Raw genomic sequence first — 19,138 nt, forward strand, 5'->3', positions numbered from 1 at the left:
TTAGTTCTTCCTGTGGTGACCAGCAGATCTCAAAGCCTCCTTGCTACAGTTCCAAGACGGTGGCTTATGCCATTCACTTTTCTTCCCATTCCTTTTCCCAGTTTCTAGGGGAATCAAGGCATTGAAGAAATGAAAGTGTTTTCTCCTGTCAGACAGGATAGGGAACCCTATGGGGTAGGTAGAATATGTACAGATTCAAGAATATGTCCTGAATGTTGGTTTCAAGGCTTATTCCTTATTTTATGATTTTCCTTCATTCCTTAAATATGAGTGCTGGAAGTTCCATCCAATTCAGGGACTGGTTAGTGTGTTCCTGTTGACTAAGATTTTATTTTATTAAAAATAGACAGAATGAGCCTGATGAAGCAACATAAAAGCAACAGATGAATTCTCTTCTGGAATTCAAGCTCCCATTACTTGACTTTATTACTGCTTCATTTCACTGATATTCCTTTTATCTTAAGTATGGCCTCCTTTAAACTTCATTGACCTCAAAAAGATTTTAAGTACTTTAACTGAACATGGTACTGTACAAAGAGGTTCATACAAACCAGATCTTTGTTATTTAGAAAGTTAAACTCACAGACATAAAACAGAAATATTTATGAAATTTAGGGGCACCTGGGCAGCTCAGTCGGTTGAGCATCAGACTCTTGATTTCGGCTCAGGTCATGGTCTCAGGGTTGTGAGATCAAGCCCCATATCAGGCTCCTGCTCAGCACAGACGCTGCTTGTCCCACTCCCTCCCTTGGCTCTTCTTCCCCCACCTCCCCCGCCCGCTCGAACTTTCTCTCTCTAAAATAAATAAAATCTGGGCGCCTGGGTGGCTCAGTTGGTTAAGCAACTGCCTTCGGCTCAGGTCATGATCCTGGAGGCCCGGGATCGAGTCCCGCATTGGGCTTCCTGCTCTGCAGGGAGTCTGCTTCTCCCTCTGACCCTCCCCCCTCTCATGTACTCTCTCTCATTCTCGCTCTCTCAAATAAATAAATCTTTTAAAAAATAAATAAATAAAATAAAATAAAATAAATAAAATATTTTTAAAAAGTATTTATGAAATTTATATTCTTTATGCAAATGAAGGCTATTCTCTGATTTACTTTACATGATTAGTAATAGCTAATACTTACTGAGTCCTAACTATGCCCAAGGCACTGTGTAAAAAAGCACCTTACACGCATCTTCTCCATTAAGCCCCCAACAACAACGAGGAAGGAGAAGTGTCCCGAGTTAAGTGACTCGCCTAAGGAAGGTTCGTACAGCTGTGACATTAATTCAGGTCTGGCTCCGAGACCGTTCCTTAAGCACTCTGACCTACCCCTGCCCTCTGGCTTACAGCCTCCTCTCCCACAAATCTGCCACCCACTAACAGCCAAATGTGCCAACTCAGCTTTCAGAAGAGCAACTGCCTGGAGCAGGGCAGGGATCTGTGACGGGCACGGTGTGGTGACTGAAGTGACTTAAGTGAAATCCTTGGGGAGCTATATAGTATTGGATTAAGTGCTGTTAAAAACAGGGCAGCCCGGACAGAACGGAATTATCAATCAGATTCAATTCCATTCTAAAAATAAAATCTGGACAGTTGAGACTCCGGATTGTTTAAAAGAGCTCTTTACTTACTTGGTAGATAAACCCTCCTGAAGAATGTTTATGCTCCCTGATTCCCCTTCAAGTTTCTGTCCTTGCTTATCCCCCCTCATCGCTCCCCAACTTCCAATTAGAAAAGACGATACAGTTGCTTCTAGAGCCTCATCTGTGCTCAAGCCACTGCCATCAGGCTAATGCCTCTGTCCTCTGCTGGAAGTGCTCCCACAAAGGTCAGCAATGATAACAAACCATCATTATAATAACACCTAATGCTTCTTGTGGATTTATTGGGCTCCAAACCCTAGGCTCAGAGTTGTGTTTACATTGGAGGGAGAAACTTGGAGAACCACAGGATCGCACAGAGGTTGGCAGGGACTTGGCAGAGGTTTTGGCTTAGTCAACTCAGTTTTTAAAAAATTAAGACGATATTGAAATAACAGAATAGGGGCGCCTGGGTGGCTCAGTCGTTAAGCATCTGCCTTCGGCTCAGGTCATGATCCCAGGGTTCTGGGATCAAGCCCCGCATCGGGCTCCCTGCTCGGCGGGAAGCCTGCTTCTCCCTCCCCCGCTCCCCCTGCTTGTGTACCTGCTCTCTCTGTCTCTGTCAAATAAATAAATAAAATCTTAAAAAAAAAAGAAAAAAGAAAAAAGAAATAGCAGAATATTTCAGACAAAAATCCAAAGTTTTTGAGATGTGCGGTCCATTTGCTACAGTCTGGATGCACCCGGACCTTCCTCACCTCATTTCTGTCACCTGCTTGATTTCCATGGGCACATGATTTACTACCCACACTTCACATGGATATTCTGGTCAGGAATTTAGAGGTGTCAGGAAAAGACCCCTGCTTAACTGAGCCCAAGATAAAAGATGGAGGTGATTAAACAGCAACCCCAGGCAGGAAGTGTGGCACACCTGGATTCGTAGAAACTGAGACTGGAAGTAAGACAGCCGCCAACCTCTTCATTGGGGTTTCTACTTTTCACTCCACAGGGGCTCCATTCCCCCGTCACAGACGGACTTCCTCTTATCCTTCATTTCAGGTCCCTCATTCCTTAACTTGCTCAAAGCTTCTCAACCCCATGCCACCCCCCTTGCTGCATCCTCCTTTATGCTCCTACTGCTAATTGCCTTCGTCTTTCGATTTTCCAACTGTGAATTCCTGAGGGAGGACCGACACGTATTTTCAAGCCTGGTCATAAATGTCATAAATTGCTTTCAAGCTACAATAGGTCCCACTGAGGGAAGTACCCAGATATGGTTCAAACATCTGTAGCCAGTTGGAGTGGGAATACCCTTCAAACAGATACCCTCAGGCATAATGTGGAGAATATCCTAAGCACTCATAACAATCGTGAATGAGAGTCATTATTTATACTCACTTTATTGACTTGAAAACAGAGGTTTAGAGAGGTGACAAAATTTGTCCAAGAAATTAAGTGGCAAAGCTGGAATGTGAACACAGCCTGCCCGACTAACAAACTCCAAGCCTCCATTTTTATTATCTTTCCTGACTTCCAGGCTGAGTAATGTTCTTGCTATTCTCTACTTCCTAAAGCTTAGAACTCTTCTCGTGGGTTCTGTGATACTGTACTCTTTTGGTTTTGTATTTTCCTGATGGCTCCTCCATTCCTTTTAATTCTTTGTTCTCTTTCCAATTTAAAATGGAAGGGTTCTCCAAGGGACTCTTCATGGCTCCTTCTTGTTTCTTTCTATACTTTCTTTTTAGGCAAATTCATAGGCTTTTACATATTTGGATACAGTCGGACACTATGGTTTCTTAAACTGGGGTTCTTGGGCACACATGCCCTCCCACCCTACCCAAGAGACTTGTGGATAGAATTTAGGGAGTTCATGAATTTGAATGAGAAAAAAATTAATGTATTTATATTTTCATTAAATTCTAACAGAAATTTACTAATTCCAGGGTGCCTGGGTGGCTCAGTCAGTTAGGCATCTGACTCTTGATTTTGCCTTAGGTCATGATCTCAGGGTCGTGACATCCAGCCCAGTGTTGGGCTCTGCGCTCAGTGGGGAGTCTGCTTGAGATTCTTTCTTCCTCTCCCTCTGCCCCCTCCACCCCCACGTGCCTGAGTGCCCTTTCTCTCTCTCTCTCTCTCAAATAAATAGATAAATCTTTAAAAAGTCTACTAACTCCTTCAATTATGAATGTAGGCAACAAGCCACTGTATAGGAGCAGACATCTGTGACCTTGTTACCAATAGAAATCATAGGTATTTTAGTATTTTCCAACTGTTGCAAATATTTTAAAATTTTTTTTTTCCCATTATACTTCAAAATCATAGTGGCTCACTCACACCTGTCAGAATGGCTAAAATCCAAAACACAAGAAATAACAAGTGTTGGCGAGGATGTGGAGAAAAAGGAACCATCTTGCGCTATTGGTGAGAATGAAAACTGGTGCAGCGACTGTGGAAAACAGTCTGGAGGTTCCTCAAAATGTTAAAAGTAGCACTACCATATGATCTAGTAATCGAGCTACTGGATATTTACCCCCAAAATACAAAAACACTAATTCAAATGTTTATAGCAGTATTATTTACAATAGCCAAATTATGGAAGCAGCCCAAGTGTCCATCAATAGATGAATGGATAAAGAAGATGTGGTGTATATATACAATAGAATATTATTTAGCCATAAAAAAGAATGAACTCTTGCCATTTGTAACAACGTAGATGGAGCTAGAGAGTATAATGCTAGGTGAAATAAGTCAGTCAGAGAAAGACAAGTACCGTATGATTCCACTCATATGTGGAATTTAAGAAACAAAACAAATGAGCAAGGGGAGAAAAGAGAGAAAGATAGATAAGCCAAGAAACAGACCCTTAACTACTGTGAACAAACTAATGGTTACCAGAAAGAAGGTTGGGGGGGGATGGATGAAATAGGTAATTTACACAACATTATATATCAATTATATCTCAATAAAGCAAAGAAAAAACGCACGCTAGCCAGATGTTCTATCATGACTTATAAAGGGGCTCAAGTCTTGGGTAATGCAGGAGCAACTTTCCTAAAGCCTATTGACCTACTCAGTTTTCTGAGTTCTGTCTTTAAGCTTTGGCTGCCTGCTTTATCTGCAGACTTTACTTGTCAGATGGGCACCTAATCCTCCTAGTGGTATGATACCCTGTGGTATTGATCTTGGACCTCTAGTTTATATCCCAGATTGCTTTCTACTCTCACTCACTCTTCCATGTTGTTTACTGACTCTGGATCTCAACTCCACCCTAGCTGTTGTGGGTTTCTGGACTGCTAACAGTTTGTCCTGCATACAAGTTCTAGAGATAAACTTTTTCACCAGCATGGAATAAAAAGAACTATTACCAGAGTGCTCTTAAAGTATAGCTGTTATCATATCCTTTTCTTCCTTGGAATGCTTACAAATTCAATTTAACTTCTCAGTGACTGCACAAAAGAGAAACCTATTTAAGGTGGCTTAAGTAAGATGAAGAATTTATGATATGGATACAGTGATATTATGCAGGCCTTAAAAGTAGCGGTGGAGGAACAGGTTGAGCCATAAACAAGGATTGGCAAACATTTTTCTGTAAAGGGCCAAATAGTAATTGTATTAGGTTTTGCAGGCCATATGGTTTCTGTCACTCCGCCACAGACAATATGAAAAGAAATGTGTTCCAATAAAACTTTATCCATAAAACACACAATTTGCCACACAGGTCAGAATTTTAGGATCCTTGGACAAAAACATTATCAGGATTCTCTGAAACTCATCTCTATCACAGCAGACAAAACCTGTCTGCTTTGTTGTTCTCTTCCTACTGACTAGCTTCTTCAGTTTCTCTGGTTCTCATGTTGAAACATGGCTTCTGAAAGCTTCCAGCTTCCATGTCACAAGTTAAAGTTTAAGCTCTTTCTTTCCCAGTGCTAATTCCAAATCCTTAGGGTAGGGATGTTGCCTGGCCGAGCTTAGGTCAGGTGTTCACCCCTAGACAATTAGCTGTGGCTAACTGAGCTCTGGGTCTTGCTATATGAACAGGGCTTTGGGGCACCACCCCTACAACCTCTTAGATCAGAGCTGAGGAACAGATTTCACAAAAGGGCAAGGAGCTGGGCAGACAACTGGGGAGAGTCTCCTGCTGCATTCATTCAAACCTACATTTTCCACATTGTTCCTATTAGTCCCCTCATATCCCTTTCTGAAGCACAACCAAGTCCTTGTTGATCTCATAAACTCTGCACATTCTCACCCCTCATTCCCCCTATCTGCCAGCAGATATTCTACTCATCTTCAAAGTCTCTTCTAAAAAGCCACCCTTTCCTTTGTATCCACACAACAATCTATTGGTACAGTGTGTCTTGTTCTGTTGCTATTTCTGTACCTGTCTTTTTGTTTTGCAGACAATAGGTGCTCTGCTGACTGAGGAAATGACTTATTCAACTTTTCATCCACTTTGGTCTCTTTCAGAGAATAGGCTCTGAGTTTCTATTTGTTGAGTTTAACCGTATATTCACAGCTGAATAATTCCAAACTGAAGAAAATGTTGACTTTTAACAGTGGCAGTTACATAGGAAACACAGTATCTACTTTTAAGAAATTAATTTTATAAATATTCATTTCCACATGTATGGTAGCCAAATTAAAGTGCATATGTAGAGAGATATTAATTACAGCAAAAGTTATATTTAGTTATTGTTTATAAGAAGAAATAAAGTCCCATTAGGATCGAACCTTCTGTTAATGTACTAAATTAAAAAGGAATACTACAGAAGTGATGTAAGATAATAGGAAAGGTTATAAACTTGAAATATTAAAAATTGCTCTAAAAAGCAAATGCTCCAAAATGATTAGTATCATTCTGTGCAAGAAATGTACCAAAGAGCTAGAGACTTCATTATCTAATTTCTTTCTTTCTAGAACTATTAATTAACATCGTTCCCAGAACTCTGCTAAGCTCCCCTGCTGAAACGCGGAAAGTAAATACAGTAACTGCAGAGAAAACTGGTTCATTTCCACCAAACAGTGAGAGGCTTGGGCTTTTGTGAAACAGAAAACACTTGTTAAATAACTATTCCTAAACTATTAGCAACTACATGAAAGTTTTTTTATTTAACAGCATCCTCCTGGGAGACTGCGCTTGGAATGTGCATCGGGTCTGAAAAAGGCACAGATTTGGCTCAGTTGTAAATATTAGGTGCACAGAGGCGAAGCCATTGTGTAGAGTAGGGGGTGGGGCGGGTGGGGTCCTGATGCCCAATGTTGATAGAAGGATTCTAATTTCGCTTGGAATTTATTTTTTCTACTACAATTACAGTCTTGCTAAGAAAAATAGAATATCGCTTGTGCTCCCAGCTGGCTTCTAATTTTCAGCGTCTACAGATGAAGAAGATGTCTCATTTAACTAAAAGAATCACCTTTCTGCAATCTCCAGGGCCGCTGGAAAAACAGAAGCTCGCTCAGCCCCACCGCCCCCAACGCGGCCGCCTCTAGAGAGCCGGCCCGCTGCATCCCACCCCGCCCCACCCGCCGGCCGCAGGTTAGGGCTTGCCCCGCGCGACAGCGGCCTCAAAACCCCAGGTCTGCGAGGCTCGATCCCGTGTGTCGGCGTTTCTGCGTGGGGATGCTCCAAATCAGTAAACCACAACATAGAACCCAAGCTTGGACTCTGAACCAAACCCTCTTGCCTAGTTTTCTTTTTCTCGGTCTCGCAGGGATCCTCGCTACCCCTTGTCACAGCGTCTCCCCAGCCTCTCCCCTCCAACCACCTGCGCGCGTAAGCGATTCTCACGCAATAAGGGGCTGGAAAGAGCTCAGTCCACTAAGCACTCCATGCAGAGAACGAAACTACAACTCCCATCACGCCCCGCAGCCTGTTCCCTCCTCCTCTTCCCCTCCCCCTTCCTCCCTCGGCCAACGGCCGGGAGGCTCTGGGCTTTTATTTGCGGACGGGCGGGAGGGAGTCAGGTCCCCGCGAGCTTCCCCGACCCGAGCGTTCTGCCCGGCGGCGGCGGCGGCGGCGGCGGCTCTTAGCCGAGTTTTGCCTCCGCGTCCCCGCCAGCCCCGAGCCCGCGGGGGCAGACGGTCCGTCCCGGCGTGCGAGAGGATGGTGATCCGCGTGTTCATCGCCTCCTCCTCGGGTTTCGTGGCGGTGAGCACTGCGGGGGCTGGCAGCGGGCCGGGGTCGGGTCTCGGGGGGTCGCCGGCGCCAGGCGCGGGTCCTGCGGGAGGCGCGCCCCGCTCGCCCCTGCGCGTCTCGGTGCGCAGCGCGTCAGGACGCGGGAGCTCGCGCCCGGCAGGTGATCCATCACGCTTGCACAACAATGAACAGGGCGGGGAGCAAAGGTGGGTGGGGGACCCCAGCTCCCCCACAGGCCCACTCTGCGCGGTCTGAGAGGGAGACAGCGCTGCGGGAAAATGGAGGCTGCGGGAAGCCCCCGGCTCCAGTAGTGTGGCTCGGGAATTTGGAGAAGGGCTAGTCTGAGAGCTTCGGGGGTCCCGCTTCCCTTGGTGTTAGTTCTTCCCGATTTGGGACATTCAGCCTGCTTATATTTTGTATAACCAGCTTTTATCTAGGCTGCTTAGCTACCTAGCTCCTGAATGAAACAAGTTTAAGTAGTAATTGCTCTCCACCCTCCCTTCCTCGCCACCCAGTACATTTCTTTAGTTTTATACCTGCGCAAAGAGAACTGTAAACTAGGTTTGTCCTGTCGTGCCAGGATTTTCTTGTTTAGTCTTTTTTTTTTTTTTTTCCCTGCCTTGGATGCTATGAATATTTTTACATCTTTATGTAAATGTGTGTGTTTGGTTTCTTTACCTTTGTAGTGCCGTGGTCAATTTCATCTTAAGGATGTATAAATTGTGGTCTAATTATCTTAAGCTGTTTTGTTTGGTCGATATTATTGATTTTTTTTCTTTTTTTTTGGGAAGAGAAATTAAATAGCTGGGTGTCAGACTGTAAGGAAAAATTCAGTAGTATACTTGATAGCCCACTGAGTAAGACATGTTTTACATGATTATTAAGACTTGGTTTCCTTAGTAAGAAGCTATAGATTTAAGACGTTCTTTGGTGAGATATATAATCAAATACATCAAAAACGCAATATTGATTGCTTAAATTTGATCTGGTCAGTTGCCTGCCCAGCAACAATCAGATTGTCCCAAAATTTGTTTCTGAAGCAGGTGGGGTGGAGGATGGAATAAAATATTGTTTGTAAATCCTTATAAACCATGGAGACTCTTTATTTAAAAAGAAATCAACACTGTAGTACAAAAAAGACCCCCTTTTCATTAGGAACAATAGATGGGAAACTCCACCTTATCTTTATATGCAGGCGTGTGGTGGTCCCCATACTCCTGATAGTTTTGGTTATTTCTAGTTATTTGTGGTTGCTTAGTCATACCTATCTTTTACAGATTTCTCTACTGAACTACACTTCAGTGTCAGGAAACTCATACTGTTTTGTGGATAGATTTTTTTCAAATGCACTTCTTCATAAGAATGCTACAAAGCTTTTGGTTTCACCACAACTTGTATGCTTCAGTAATTATTACAGTAAGTAATTATTACAGTAGCATTTTATTGATTATGGAAGGGCTGATCTGTAGTATTAAGCCTAGGTTATGTTGGATAAGTCAAAGTCAAATTACTTGGCTTATCCTGTCAGCAGGTAATATCCCAAGATAGTTCTGCAATTTTGTATCTCTATTTCCTGAAATCCATTAAGAAGTATTTCTTGTCTGCATATGTCCTTTTTTAATTTTTAAATACACTGTTATGCGTTTTGCACATGAAGCTAGACTTAAGAGACCTAAGTTTTAATTCAGGCTCTGGCTAGTAGTGTAAGCTTGGCTAAGGTGCTCCATCTCTGCCTAAGTTTCTCTTCTGTAGGCTGTGATGTATAGGCTGTAGGATGTGTAGGTCCTGAAGGATTGTGATGTATAACTCAGAATTACATTCTAACTTTAACCTGTTCTGATTTCATCAGTTGGGTAAATGTGGATAAATCCTTGTAACAGCTTTTTTTTTTACTTTAAATTTATACATATTAACCTCAAAGTGAGTTTATTCTTGTGCTTTGGTGTTTTACTGTGATGTTTCAGGTTCCCTCACTGCCCTGCCCGGTAGTATGTGTTCTGACATGGTTTGATTTGAGCTGGAAGGCATAATTTGTTATCACGTATGTACAGCCCATAAACTGTAATTGTCTATTTTAATGGACCTAACTTTTTTAGGTCTCAGACAATCGTCAGTCAGTAAGTCCAATTGCAATATTATCTCTTACCTTAATACACAGTTTTTCTGTAATAATGTAATGTTGATACTTTTGGTGATGATAAGTATATGCTTATATGCAAGAATAATGATTTCTAAGAGATAATGAAGTTGTTTAGGTTAACTGTTGGCCTGGGGAGGTTAATGGGGCTTGTAGCATTAAACTATATTAAGCTTTGATGGCATAGCCATAATGTTTTCCCTCCAGCAGTGTTGTGTTGACCATTGGCACTGTTTTATCTGGTGACCAGCTGTGACTAGCAAGTGCATGGGAGAACAAGTAATTTGATTTCCAAATCGGTTTGGTTCTAGCTGAATTTTTTTAACCCACAAGGAAGTATGTAACTAGAAATTGACTTTGCTAAGTCAGTCCCTGGTATTACCAAAAAGGTGTTCTGCCCCAGTCAGCAGTAGATTTAAACAATCTAGAGAAAATCCTCATATCTTGTCTGACTTCCCTGAATTCTCCAGCTTTAACACATAACAATGATATTTGGGATAATTAACACCAAGGGATGGAAGGTTGCCCTTTTATCCGCCCCAGCTCCAGGTAAAATCTGCTTTTACTAGGAAATAAAAGACATGCCACATTATTATGCTGTGGATACCTAAAAAGCAGATTTCTTATGCAGCTGATAATGTTGCTCTCATTCATATTGTAGTGAAGGACGTTTATTTCAGTCCTCAGAAAAGAGTATATTCCAAAAGTGCCATTTTAAAATTTAATTTATTCTGGTTGTATACCCAGAAGGGGGTGTCCTGGTAACTTTATTCAGGAAGTATATTAATATGACTTTTAAATTTAAAAATATTGAAATCCATCAGTTACTTCACTCATTCATTATTTTATTCATTCAACAAGTATTTTCTAAGGGTCTGCAGCTTGCCCAGCTCTGTCCTTGTTCTTGTGGGGAACTGGAGAAGAATAGAGGATGTGGTCTCTGCTCTCAAGAAATTTAGGTGGGGACCGGGTGGGGCAATAAGATAGGAAAGCTAAAACCACCAGTAATAAAGTACAGCCCAAGGACACTTGCCTCTTTCAGAACACATTTATCAGAGATAGGAATAATATAGGGGCAGAGGGATACATTGCAGGATGTCAGATAAGGAGGAAATGTGCCAGAAATCATAAAATATGCATGTGGGAGCCTTAGGCAGATGGCAGGGAGAGGAATTGAGTTAGATTTGGAGCCCGGGAGAGAGTGCAGGGCCCACCTTGTTCAGGCTGGAAAGGGAGGAGTTTTGGGTAGAAGAGGGCAGGCAGTGGATGTCCCTGTGGACCTCATTTGAGGACGGGGTAGACTTTCAGTTCCTGCAAGAAGCCCATGATAACAAGCTCTGTAGTGCTCAGCATCTCAGAGATGTCTTCAGTATTTACGGCTTGCGTGCTGTCTGGAGCCTTTTGTCCCCAGGGAACAAGGGACTTTCTGGCAGGGAGGGACCCCTGGTATGTGATTTTAGAAAAATCTTTACCCCTGTGCTTGCTTTGACTAAAATGTCTCAAAAAAAGAAATACAATCTTTCACTCTTTGTTAAAGTTTCTGGGCTCAGTTGAGCTGGAGGAAAACCTAAAGTGGTTTTCTTGCAACATCCAACCACCTAAAATCACAGAGAAGGAAATTTGGGCATAGAGATTAAGGGGCTTACTCTGAGGTCATTTATGTCAGTCACTGCAGAACTAAGGAAGGGTTAAATGGACACCAGGTCTCCTGACTTCCTGAAGGTATTCATGCCTGTGTTCATTCAGCAATGCATTCATTCATGCATTGATTGACTCTGGCATTCATCAATCATTGAAAACCTACTAAGTACCAGGCTCTGTGTTAGGTGCTATTAGGTGCTACTAGGTGCTAGGTGTATGTGAGCGCCAGGAGAAAGACTTAAATGCCGGCCTTATGGCACAAATCAGGGCTAACTCTCCACAGCTCAAAGACTTGGGATACAAACCATTTCAGCAAGGAGCATGAAGGGCTGATATGAGCTTGGGCAGTGTTAGCGTGAGCACGGTGAAATGGATGGTATATCCTTGGATATTGGAGAGGGGCCATCACTGGGAGGAAAAGATACAAAGAAATTGGAAGCCAAGTTGATAAACATAGAGCTTTGCCCATGGCCGCTGCTATATTTTCCAGGGGGGATGAGAGTAGCCAGCAGAACTCATAGAGACTATGCTCAGAGTTGTCTGGATCTTTGCAACTGTAGAAGGCATACCCTACTGGTTTGCATGGCATAACTATTTTAAAACATGTAATAACCAGTGAAGCTGTTGCATCTCCACAGAATGTATTCAGTGAAGCTTCACTGTGTGAGGAGGCCCCGGCAAGGAGTTCCAAGGCAGTTAAAGTCAGGATATGACCATGTAGAATAGACTAAGACTGGGCAGTAATTCCTAAGTGATTCTAATGCCAGAAGAAGCTAGTGAGGGTAAGTCTGGGTCATCAGCCTCTTTCTTTCTTTCTTTCTTTCATTTATTTGAGAGAGAAAGTGCACAAGCATGCGCATGAGCCAGCAAGCATGAACAGGGGGAGGGGCAGAGGGAGAGAGAGTGGGACAAGCAGACTCCCCACTGAGCACAGAGCCTGATGCAGGGGCTCCATCCCAGGATGCTGAGATCATGATCAGAGCCAACCCTTAACTGACTGAGCCACTCAGGCATGCCTCATTAGCCTCTTTAACTCATTGGATCTTCAGAGTCACAGGGCAAGGTGGTTATTTATTCCCATTTTTACAGATGAAGAAGCTGAAGTTAACTGCCCTGATGAGATCAGACATAGTAGATGGTGGGATCCTGAGTCAAACTCCAGCTGGCAGTTTCCAGAGCAGTTCTCCTCTGTGGGCACCATGGCACCCTGGGGGAATGGGAGTACCAGGGATGCTTGACATCCTATAGTGTGCTAGACAGTCCCCCCTAAGAACTACCCTTGCAAAAATGCCAGAGGTACCCTTGATGAGAAATGGTGCTGAAGAGCATTGGCAAGTGAGGGTGTGGAGTGAGGTTAGGGAGGTGGGAGCATATAAGAAATGACCAGGAGAAGCAAGAGTAAGTTGGGGGTGCAAGCACAAGGATGTGATTGTAAGGGAAGGCAAGTTCATTTAATTTCCTAAGGGCTGCCATTAACAAAGTACCAAAACCGGGGGCTTAAACAACAGGAATTTGTCTCACAGTTCTGGAAGCTAGCTCAAAGTGTTGGCAGGATTGCCTTCTTCTTAGGGCTGTGATGGAGACTGTGTTCCATGACTCTCTCCTAGCTTCTGATGGTTTGCTGACAATCTTTGACATTCCTTGGCATGTAGATAGATGATTTTGATATCTGCCTTCATGTTCACATGCCGTTCTCCTTGGACACAGTGTCCAGATTTCTCCTTTTTATAAGGATACAGTCCTATTGAATAGAGCCTACCCTAATGACTTAATCTTAATTGATCATCTGCAAAGATCCTATTTCCAAATAAAGTCACATTCATAGGTACTGGGGGTTAGGATTTCAACATCTTGGGGGAGCACAATTCAACTCATCACAACATGGAATATGAGGGTTGAAATAGAAACACTAATTAATGGAATTTCCCCCTTTAATTGGAAAGACTGTAGGCACATTTCTTGAATCTTAAAGTTAGCAGCTGGATATGGAATTGTATGGAGTTCAGTTAATGTATAAGTTCTGTTGCTAGGAAGGGAGATTTAGCAATATCCCAACTGAAGATCTGACCTCAGTTTTTCTAGTTCATTTTACTATTTCCCAAATTTGATATTTTCCTATTCTACAATAATATTTTATCAAGAGCATGGACTCTTACAAAATTAGGGGCTTTTTATCCATTTGTATTGGGATACTTTTAATAAACATTTCTATTTGAGGAAATGAAATTTTGAAAAGCATTTGTATTATAATGTGGTTTCAATATTGCAGGAATTTAAGACTATTTGAATCTCATTTTTTTTCTGTGTTTTTCAATTTTTTGGTCAAAACAGAAAAGGAAAACAAGTATAGTGAAAAAGAAACAAAAACAGTTTAGTAAGAAGCAATATGATACCCGGGCGCCTAGGTGGCTCAGATGGTTAAGTGTCTGCCTTCGGCTCAGGTCATGATTCTGGGGTCCTGGGATCGAGCCCCGCATCGGACTCCCTGCTCCTTGGGGAGCCTGCTTCTTGCTCTGCCTCTCTCTCTCTCTGTCTCTCATGAATAAATAAAATCTTAAAAAAGAAAAAAAGTATGATACCGAATTAAATAATGTTTCTTCTTTAGATTTTTTTTCTTGATTCATTTATTTAAGATTTTATTTATTTGAGAGAGATTTGTGGGAGCACGAGCGGGGGGAGGGGCAGAGGGAGAGGGAGAAGCAGAGTCCCTGCTGAGCAGGGAGCTTAATGTGGGGCTCGATCCCAAAACCCCGAGATCGTGACCTGAGCTGAAGGCAGACACTTAAATGACTGAGCTCTAAACTCTAACCTCAAACGGAGACCCTTTCAGGTTTCAGCAGATTTTCAGTCGGGACTGCTTTAATGGGTGCTATGGTCGTTGCAGAGTTAGCTAGCAATAGAAGTTATTCTGATTCAAATTACATTCCTATAGAGATTATTTTTCTGTGATTAGCTTTTGTTACACTGTCTATTCAGTAAAAGGACCTTAGCTTTCCAAATTAGAAATTTAGTGAAAACAACTTTTTTGCCCTATGAAATGGCAAATGCTTATTAATATTTGATGGAAAATATCCACTTCTGATTATATATAATTGTTTTTGGGGGGGTCCTTTTTCTAGTTGTTTTTTAAGACATGTCATTGAGGGGCACCTGAGTGGCTCAGTGGTTAAGTGTGGGACTCTTGATTTCTGTTCAGGTCATGACTGCAGGGCCCTGAGATCCAGCCCTGCATTCAGCAGGGAGTCTGCTTGAAATTCTCGCACTCTCTCTCAAATAAATAAAATCTTAAAAAAAAAAAAATGAAAACATGTTGTTGAGCCTTTCTTTTGAGTGATTGTTGAGCCCAGTAGTGATCAGTGTTGTCTGGAATGGGGGTGGTTGCGGGGCCAGGAGAGGTGGGGTTTGGAGACCAGAAGCCAACAAGCAGCCGCAACCCAGCAATGTAGTTTGAGGCTGTGCAGCCTCCCTTCTGTCTGTCCTCTTTTAAAAATAGGCTTATCTGAGTTTATCTGCCAGCACTGACTAATTACTCAGGAACTGAACAATGGTAACTAAAAGTGTTGTTATTTCTTTTATGTTTGATTATTTTTTTCTGAACTCTAAAAAAGAAATCAACCTAGGAAAAGCACCTTCATGATGGCTTTGCTGTAGGACTGAAAGTTGAACTGGATGCTGGCAGATAGGGGGCCCCCTACCAACAAACCCAGGTACTTTTAGGCTGGTGCAGCCCCTGGAGACTAGAACAATGTGGTTGGTCCCCGATCTGGTTCCCTCTGTTACCATTGACAGCTTATTCATTCCTGAAGGGGCCGAACTCTTTTGGGCTGGCTCAGTCCCTGGAAAAACCCCAAAGGGGGTTTTCCTGGAACTGACCCCTGAAAGTGGAAGGGCAGGGCGTGGTGTATATCAGGGCGTGTCTGCCTCCTTGTGGGACCTTTGTGGGCTCTCTGCCAACATTTCTTCAGAGCTCCTGAAGCCGGAAATGGAATGTTGGCTGTGACTGAGGGCAAAGGGTTTTAGGTACTTCAGGATGTGTTTTCCATTTCCTACCAGTGATGGCTCGGATCTGGAATTGGCTTTTTGTCAGTGTGGGCCTAGTGGATTTGGGAGTAGAGGGCTGAGAAGAAGAGAGACCCAATTAAGTGACTTGCTTTGACAGGTCAGTCAGTGGTATTTGGTAATTGCAAGTATAGTTAAAGTCAGCAGCTATTACTACATACCAGTCCTATATTGAAAACAAAACAAAGCAAAACAGAAAACCCAAAGCAACACAACCAACATAGCTTTTGAGTTAGTTTTCCTTTTAGTGTTACACAAGGAGTGGGAGTATGGTCTTCTTCATTCATGACATTCCCATGTGATTTGAAGCTTACTAGTTCTCTGCCTTAGTAATTATAGTCATTAGGATAGTTCTTTGAATGGGAATTGGCCACTTCCATAAGCCTGGGTCCGCTATTGACAGGAGTTTCGGGTTGCACTGACATTTTATGATAAACTACTTACTAGCCTAAAGTAAGTGTTTGGGTTGAACATTTGCTGATTTTATTTAATTCTGGAGTTAGCTTATATTCAAGCCAAGCACCTACTTCGGCCCCATCACGGATTATCTATCATTGGAAGGCAGTGTAGTCTCATGGTTAAGGCAGGGGCTGTCCAAATCCTAGCTCTGCCATTCGTGAAGGACATGGCCTTAGGCAAGTAACCTCGGACTCTTCATTTGTAAAAATGGGATAGGAACAGTACCTTCTGTATATGACTGCTTTGAGCACTGAATGAATAAGTCTTCCATAGGAGGTAGTTAGCAGAGTGCTAGGTACATAGTAAGTACTCAGTGCATATTATCTATTATCTCTGTTCTGTTCTCATCAACAGCAGCATAGTAGTAATAGCAGTAATAAAACAATTAAAAAATTATAACCTTGGATCATGTAAGATCTTTAATCACCAAAAAAATTATAGTACATAGTACTTACTAAGCCAAGGATGCATGCTGGTGTAATTTTAGAGTTTTTAGTAAATTTAAGTATAAAGAGGTTTTTTTTTTTTAACTGAAATTTGAAGTTTGAATTGAATAATTAATAAGAACATTACAATTTGAGGTCATTCCCCCAAACAAATCACTTAGAGTTCTGTAATTTTTTAGCATTTTATAGGTACACAGCATGTCATGCCTGAGGCACTAAACCATATTTATTCATTACCTACAGAGTGCTGACTAGTATGCAATTGGTCACTATTCTGTGCTGTACCTAGTACGTGAATTTAGAGTCCTGGTTTGATTTAAGGCTTCCTATACTTAGCAAGTAGATTTCATCCCAAATGATAGCTTTGACTGATGGATGGTGAAGCTGGGAGAGGGGTTTTGGAACTTTGTCTGGGATCAGCTGGGAAACAAACAGTGTGACTGACTGTTGATGTCTGATCTGGCACCAGAGGAGGGAGGACCAGGGTTTATGCCATGTATTTGCCAGCCCTGTCTTAGACTCTTTCAGATTTGCATAACTGAATGTAGAGTATTTTGAGTCTGGGAGTAAAAGGGAAAAGAAATAGGAGACACCAAGTTGAATTAATGGATGGACAATGTCCTCTGCAAACATCTCACCCCAAATCTAGGGGGAGGGTGGTAGAGAAGGGCCAGGATCTCTGTGTTTAATGAAGGTGAGTGAAGAAAGTGATTATCATGACCGTGAAACTGAACACTGAATTTGGATGCTTTGTGAAACATTTGTGGGGAGCTTTCCTAGGCAGATGGGCAGGCGGATTGTGGTAAAGGAGGTTGGGGGCTTTGTGGGAGAAGTTGGTAGAAACAGAAGGGGAGAAAGATACTGGAGTAGGGGGACTCTGGGATATGCCTGTCTACCTTGCTGAGCCTTAGAGCCCTGGAAGGTCAGGTGAACAGTTAGTTTTTACCTGTGCCCAGAATGTGGTAGGATTTTTCCTACAGATTACTTAATCCTTATAATGCCTCTACAAACTGTGTTTATTATATCCATTTTTCAGATGAGACTATTGAGGTACAGGGTGATTAAGTAACATGCCTAGGATCATTCAATTCAATGAATCCAGATTTGAACTCCTCCCTGTCTTAAGATTTTGTGTCCAGTACTTTTATCCCACATTACTCATGAGAAAAGCCCCTGCTCAGAGGCCAGTGAGAATCCGGGTCTTGCAGACCCAGAAACAGGCTAGGATAACAGTGTGTGAGCTCAAGTTAAAGAGAGGGGAAGGGGCAGGACTGCTAAAGAGCAGTTCCAGGGGTCCCCACTCAGCTGTTGAGCAGGTAATTGTAGCCACAGTGTCCTTGGCATGTGAAAGCAATGACTTTGCTCCTGCAGAGACGAATAAAAGATATAAGGAATATGGATTGAAATGGAAAGCTAATATTTCATAAAGATTATAATAGTAATGAGAACAACACCTATCATTCGCACCATGTACAGGAAGTTTACTCAAGGCTTTATGTTTGTTGTTTGTATTCCTCAAAGAAACTTGGCATGGCATTCATATTCATTCTCACCCCCCTTCACTCTCTCTAGCAAAATAGGAAACTGAAACTCAGAAATTTCAAATAACTTGCCTTGTCATAGAATCTAGAAGGTACAGACACTAGATCTGTGTCATCCATTTTGCTAATGGCCATGTCCCAGAAGAAGGAGTCAGAGGTTAAAGAGAAATTGGAATAGATGGTCTTTGAAGACACTGTTGAATGTTTTGTTGGATATCCTGAAACCAAATGATATTTTTTTTAAGAATTTATTTATTTATTTAACTGACGAGAGAGAGAGAGAGAGACAGCTAGAGAGGGAACACAAGCAGGGGGAGTGGGAGAGGGAGAAGCAGGCTTCCCACCTAACAAGGAGCCCAATGCGGGGCTCGATCCCAGGACCCTGGAATCATGACCTGAGCTGAAGGTAGTTACTTAACCAACTGAGCCACCTAGGCACCCCCCAAATGTATGATTTACCTCAAATGCAATTCTCTTGCTTTGTGTGGTAGAGTAGAACTGACTTGATGTGTTGAGCTGGAAGGAGCAGAATGGAAGGGGAAAGTCATAGGGTAATATGGGAGAAGGAAAGGCTGGCCGGGAAGAGGTCCAGGGCAGAGATATTTAATCTCTTGGGATCTTTTGGGCAACATGAGATCTACTGAGACAAATGATGGTGGTGGAAGTGTGTACTCTCATTCTTTCCATCCGGGATCCTCTGTTCTTGGGAGACATTTTCTCCATGGGCTCATCATTCCCTGTTTTCTACCCTGTAAATAATGTGTCCTTTTGGATGGAAAGAGTTTATTAGTATATTGCAGCCTCCTGTGGAAGTTCAATGCAAGAGTGGGTAGAAAGTGGGAGGCCAGGGGCAGGGCTGTTATTAGTGGTTGTAGGGGAGGGAAGGAGGGCCTGTGTGAGTGTAGACTTACACTGTGTGTAGAGGGAAAGATGCAGTCAACATGCACAGGAAGGCAGGAGGGCCCGCCGGAATAGGAGTACATTCATACACCTCATCTGCCCAGTTTAATAATTGTAATTTTTGTGCTTCCCTTATTGTCAGCCATCTCTCTCTCTAAGATCAGATTCTTTACATGTAATTTACAGAGAGAACCTTGTAAGTATGGTTGGTAGAAGAAATTTGTGTGATACAAACAAGATGGTAAGTGGAAAA

The 19,138-nt window shown here is 42.5% G+C and overlaps 1 protein-coding gene across 2 annotated transcripts in view; it reads left to right on the forward strand.

Moving 5' to 3' along the window:
- The first annotated feature begins 7,490 nt into the window (after positions 1–7,490).
- The window catches only part of SH3BGRL2 (SH3 domain binding glutamate rich protein like 2), a 59,117-nt gene continuing 47,469 nt past the window's right edge, over positions 7,491–19,138 (forward strand). For both annotated transcript variants that reach the window (XR_006789301.3, XM_045867141.3), the window contains exon 1: positions 7,491–7,714. Coding sequence is in view for 1 of the 2 variants with exons in the window: in XM_045867141.3 (XP_045723097.1) it covers positions 7,670–7,714 (45 nt within the window). In the remaining variant the exon portion in view is untranslated. The remainder of the gene's footprint in view (positions 7,715–19,138) is intronic.

Source organism: Mirounga angustirostris, unplaced genomic scaffold (assembly GCF_029215605.1).
Source record: "Mirounga angustirostris isolate CCGP_5_RB_7025 unplaced genomic scaffold, mMirAng1.0.hap1 SCAF_8, whole genome shotgun sequence".
Classification (NCBI taxonomy): Eukaryota; Metazoa; Chordata; class Mammalia; order Carnivora; family Phocidae; genus Mirounga; species Mirounga angustirostris.